This window comes from Boleophthalmus pectinirostris, unplaced genomic scaffold (assembly GCF_026225935.1).
Source record: "Boleophthalmus pectinirostris isolate CB_2022bp ecotype Guang Dong unplaced genomic scaffold, ASM2622593v1 HiC_scaffold_3, whole genome shotgun sequence".
Lineage (NCBI taxonomy): Eukaryota > Metazoa > Chordata > Actinopteri > Gobiiformes > Gobiidae > Boleophthalmus > Boleophthalmus pectinirostris.
Genome location: NW_026571299.1, coordinates 6,894,799 through 6,900,474, shown reverse-complemented (window position 1 = coordinate 6,900,474; position 5,676 = coordinate 6,894,799). Strand labels below are relative to the sequence as shown.

Below are 5,676 nucleotides of genomic sequence, written 5' to 3'. Positions count from 1 at the left end.
GAGGAGAGAGGAGCAGAGAAGAGAGGAGATGAATAGGAAAGAGAGAGGAGAAGAGGAGGAGAGGAGCAGAGGAGAGGAGAAGAGAGAGGAGAAGAGAGAGGAGTAGAGGAGGAGATGAGGAAGATAGGAGGAGAGAGGAAAGGAGCAAAGGTGCAAAGAAGTACAGGAGCAGAAGAATGAGAAGAGAAGAGGAACAGAGAAGAGAAAAGGAGAAGATGAGCAAAGGAGCAAAAAAGTAGAGGAGTCAGAAGCAGAGGAGAGAGGAGAGGAGGAGGAACATAGGAGGAGAGAGAGGAAAGGAGCAGAGGAGCAAAGAAGTAGAGGTGAGCAGAGGAGAGAGAAGCAGAGGAGAAGAGAGGAGGAGAGAGAAGCAGAGGAGAAGAGGAGCAGAGGAGGAAAGAGGAGAGAGGTGAGAGAGAGAGCAGAGGAGAGAGGACGAGGAGGGAACAGACTGGAGAGAAGAGAGAGAGGTGCAGGGGAGGAGAAGAGAGGAGCATAGAGAGGTGAAGAGGACGAGGAGAAGGAGCAAACGAGCAAAGAAGTAGAGGAGAGAGGAGCAGAGAACAGAGGAGATGAATAGGAAAGAGAGAGCAGAAGAGGAGGAGAGGAGGGAGAAGAGAGAAGCAGAGGAGAGAGAGAGAGAGAGAAGAGGAAGGAGTAGAGGAGGAGATGAGGAAGATAGGAGGAGAGAGGACAGGAGCAAAGGTGCAAAGAAGTAGAGGAGCAGAAGAATGAGAAGAGAAGAGGAACAGAGAAGAGAAAAGGAGAAGATGAGCAAAGGAGCAAAAAAGTAGAGGAGTCAGAAGCAGAGGAGAGAGGAGAGAGGAGGAGAACATAGGAGGAGAGAGGAGAAAAGAGGAGCAGAGGAGGAAAGAGGAGAGAGGGAGAGAGAAGCAGAGGAGAGAGGAGAAAAGAGGAGCAGAGGAGAGAGGACGAGAGGAGCAGACTGGAGAAGAGAGAGAGGTGCAGGGGAGGAGAAGAGAGGAGCATAGAGAGGTGAAGAGGACGAGGAAAGGAGCAAACGAGCAAAGAAGTAGAGGAGAGAGGAGCAGAGAAGAGAGGAGATGAATAGGAAAGAGAGAGGAGAAGAGGAGGAGAGGAGCAGAGGAGAGGAGAAGAGAGAGGAGAAGAGGAGGAGAGAGGAAAGGAGCAAAGGCACAAAGAAGTAGAGGAGCAGAAGAATGAGAAAAGGAGAGGATTAGAGAGAAGAGGAGCAAAGGAGCAAAAAAGTAGAGGAGTCAGAAGCAGAGGAGAGAGGAGAAGATGAGAGGATGAGAGAGATGAGAGGACTAGAGGAGCAGACTAGAGAGGAGAGAGGTGAAGAGGAGGGAGGAGAAGAGGACAGGAGAGGAACATAAGCGTAAAGAGAAGAGGAGAGAGAAGGAGATGAGCAGAGGAGCAAAGGAGCAAAAAGTAGAGGAGAGAGAAGCAGAGGAACAGGAGGAGAAAACAGAGGGAGGAGGAGGAGACACGAGCTGAGGCTGAATGGTTTTTCCTTAAGCGCTGGTTCTGACCAAAACGATCCTATAATGAGTTTTATACACTAAAGAGTAAATTATACAGTTTTATGATCATCTTTAGTCTCAGGTAACTGTGTTTGAACTTGTGTTTTTATTCGTTTTAACGTCAAATTCAGGATTACGTAACTGTGCTGCTCCTCGCTGCGAGACAAATGCAGTTTTATTATTTGATCTGATTTCTTCTCTTCTCCTCTGTGGTTTCCTCGCCTCGTCTCCTTCCGTGAGCTTTGGGACACCACTTAATATGGCGCGTTTGATTGACAGCTGAAAAACGAAGGATCGAGGAGTCCCATTTCTCGTTCCTCGCTTCCTTCTCCTCGATTCCTCTCCTCGACGCTGCAGGAAATGGGTGAGGAAGTCAAAACGAGGAGAGGAGAAGTTGGATTATTATTTCTGTTTACTCCTTCCTTCCTGTGGTTTTCTTTGGGACTCCACTTGAATCAAGGAGAAAGAAGCGAGGAAAGAGAATAGAGACACCGCCTGGGTCTTGTTTCTCCCTGTTTCGTGTTGTTTTTTCTTTTTCTGACGGTGTTTTCTGCCCCCTGCAGGTGAGGAGGCCAGCCCAGAGAACCTGCTCCTGCACGGGCCCTTCTCCAGGAAACCCAAACGCATCCGCACGGCCTTCTCCCCCTCACAGCTGCTCCGGCTCGAGAGGGCCTTCGAGAAGAATCACTATGTGGTGGGAGCCGAGAGGAAACAGCTCGCGTCAGGGCTGTGTCTCACCGAAACTCAGGTACTAATACTGCAGTACCACAGGGAGTAGTAGTAGTAGTAGTAGCAGTAGTAGAAGAATCACTATGGAAAGAGAAACAACTGGCATCAGGGCTTGGTCTTAAAACTGAGGTACATATACTGCAACTACTAAAGGGAATGGGAGTAGTAGTAGTAATAGTACTAGTAGTAGTAGTAGTAGTAGTAGTAGTAGTAGTAGTAGTAGTAGTAGTAGTAGTAGTAGTAGTAGTAGTAGTAGTAGTAGCAGCAGTAGCAGTAATAGTAGTAGAATCGTTATGTGGTGGGAGCAAAGAGGAAGCAGCTAGCATCAGGGCTGTGTCTCACCGGAGCTCAGGTACTAATACTGCAGTAACACAGGGAGTGGTAGTAGTAGCAGTAGTAGTAGTAGTAGTAGTAGTAGTAGTAGTAGTAGTAAGTAGTAGTAGTAGTAGTAGTAATTGTAGAAGAATCACTATGTGGTGGGAGCCGAGAGGAAACAGCTCGCGTCAGGGCTGTGTCTCACCGAAACTCAGGTACTAATACTGCAGTACCACAGGGAGAGGGAGCAGTAGTAGTAGTAGTAGTAGTAGTAGTAGTAGTAGGAGTAGCAGTAATAGTAGAGGATTCACTATGTGGAAGCAGAAGGTTTGACGGCTCTCGAAACTCAGGTACTAATAGTACAGTAACAGAGGATGGGGGAGTAGAAGTAGTAGTTGCAGTAGTAGTAGTAGTGGTAGTAGGAAGTAGTAGTAGTAGTAGTAGTAGTATTAGTAGTGGTACAGTTACTATGTGGTGGGAGCAGAGAGGAAGCAGAAGACTTGGGGGCTCTGTCTCACCGAAACTCAGGTACTATTAGTGCAGTACTACAGCGAGTGGGAGTAGTAATAGTAGTAGTACTAGTAGTAGTAGAAGTAGTAGTAGTAGTAGTAACATTAATAGTAGTAGAATCACTATGTGGTGGAAGCAGAGAGGCAGCAGAAGTAGCAACAGCAGTAGTAGTAGCAGTAGCAGCAGTAGTAGTAGTAGTAGTAGTAGTAGTAGTACCACTAGTAGTAGTAGTAGTAGTAGTAATAGTGATGTGATACTAATACTCGTAGTAGAAGTAGTAGTGGTAGTAGTGGTGGTAGTGGTAGTAATAATAGTAATAGTTGTAGTAGTAGTAGTGATAGTAATAGTAATAGTAGTAGTTGTAGTAGTAGTAATAGTAATGGTAGTGGTAGTAGTAGTAGTGGTAGTGGTAGTAATAATAATAATAATTGTAGTAGTAGTAGTGGTAGTAGCAGTAGTAGTAGTTGTAGCAGTAGTAGTAGTAGTAGTAGTAGTAAGTAGTAGTAGTAGTAGTAGTAGTAGTAGTAGTAAATGTGATGTGTGAACTACTATGTCCAAGTCTGTCTAAGTTGTAGTAGTAGAATCTATTACTACTCCTAGAAGTAGTACTTCTACTGCGGTACCAGGAGTAGTAGCATTAGTAGTAGTAGCTGGTATCAAGCTGCTTAATACTACAGGGGGAAGTGGTAGTGGTAGTAGTAAGTGAAGTACCAGCAGTTAATGTGGTAGTAATTATTTTAATGGAAATCATCTGAAACAACCTGTTTACTTCACTACTACTACTACTACTACTACTACTACTACTACTACTACTACTACTACTACTGCTGCATCTACGGCTTAAAGTACTACAACTGAACTTTGGAGATGTAGACAGACTAATATTAAAGAAAGTACTATAACCTCAATACTACTTCTGCTACTATATCACCTCTACTACTACTACTACTACTACTACTACTACTACTACTACTACTACTACTACTATTATGACTTTCCAAATGCACAAAAAGACTGCTTGTATTTCTATTACTATTACTATTACTATTACTATCAGTACTACTACTACTACTACTACTACTTCTACTTCTACTACTACTACTACTACTGTCACATCACTACTATTACTACTTCTACTACTGCATCTACTGCTTAAAGTACTACAACTGAACTTTGAAGATGTAGAGAGACTAATAATAAAGAAAGTACTATAACCTCAATACTACTTCTGACACTATATCACCTCTACTACTACTACTACTACTACTACTACTACTACTACTATACTACTACTACTACTACTACTACTATGACTTTCCAAATGCACAAAAAGACTGCTTGTATTTCTATTACTATTACCATTACTATTACTATCAGTACTACTACTACTACTACTTCTACTACTACTACTACTACTGTCACATCACTACTATTACTACTACTACCACTTCTGCTACTACTACTACACAAAGCTATTCTCTGTACATGTATTCGGTTACTCCCCAACACTTGAGTACTACTATTAGCAGAATTACTTGTGTGATAGTTCTGACAGTGCAGTATTTCTTGTAGTACCTGAGGCGTCTTCTGCAGTAGTCGTGTTGGAGCAGATGCTGTCAGAGATAGTCCCACACATATTTATGACTCTGAGACGACGGGGAGGACCAGGACTGGGAGTACTTCAAGTAGTAGTAGTAGTAATAGTCATGTGATACTAATACTCATAGTAGTAGTAGTAGTATAGTGGTAGTAGTAGTGGTAGTGGTGGTCGTGGTAGTAATAATAGTAATAGTTGTAGTAGTAGAGTAGTAGTAGTTGTAGTAATAGTAGTAGTAGTAGTAGTAGTAGTAATAGTCATGTGATACTAATACTCGTAGTAGAAGTAGTAGTAGTACTGGTAGTAGTGGTGGTAGTGGTAGTAATAATAGTAATAGTAGTAGTTGTAGTAGTAGTAATAGTAATGGTAGTAGTAGTGGTAGTAGTGGTAGTGGTAGCGATAGTAATAGTAGAAGTAGTAGTTGTAGTAGTGATAGTAATAGTAATAGTAATGGTAATTGTAGTAGTAGTAGTAGTAGTAGTAGTAGTAGTAGTAGTAGTAGTAGTAGTAGCAGTAGTAGTAGTGGTAGTTGTAGTAGTAGTAATAGTAATGGTAATTGTAGTAGTAGTAGTAGTAGTAGTAGTAGTAGTAGTAGTAGTAGTAGTAGTAGTAGTAGTAGTAGTAGTAGTAGTAGTAGTAATAGTAATGGTAATTGTAGTAGTAGTAGTAGTAGTAGTAGTAGTAGTAGTAGTAGTAGTAGTAGTAGTAGTAGTACTCACTGTGGTTGGAGCCGTGGAAGCAGCTGGCATTGGGACTGTGTCTCACGGAAACTCAAGTACTAATACTGCAGTACCACAGGGAGGGGGAGTAGTAGAAGTATTAGTAGTAGTTTTAGCAGTAATTGCTGTTGTTAAAAAGTAATCAAAGTAAAAAGTACTTCTGTCTCTCAAGATTTCCTCTACTAATGTTGTTACTGCTTTGGCTACTGCTACTCTTCCTACCTATACTACTACGGTTCAACCTTGTACTACTACTATTTGTACTACTAGACCTATTACTACTACTACCACCATTACACCA

The 5,676-nt window shown here is 42.4% G+C and overlaps 1 protein-coding gene across 2 annotated transcripts in view; it reads left to right on the top strand.

The window, feature by feature from the left end:
* The first annotated feature begins 1,293 nt into the window (after positions 1–1,293).
* Positions 1,294–5,676, top strand: part of emx3 (empty spiracles homeobox 3) — an 11,292-nt gene continuing 6,909 nt past the window's right edge. The window contains exons 1-2 of one of the 2 annotated variants that reach the window (XM_055160747.1): positions 1,294–1,869; positions 2,069–2,253. In XM_055160747.1, coding sequence (XP_055016722.1) covers positions 1,866–1,869; positions 2,069–2,253 — 189 coding nt within the window. In that variant the 5' untranslated portion in view covers positions 1,294–1,865. Of the gene's footprint in view, positions 1,870–2,068; positions 2,254–2,694; positions 2,765–5,676 lie in introns of those variants that run through there. The other variant, XR_008633117.1, reaches the window with a different exon arrangement.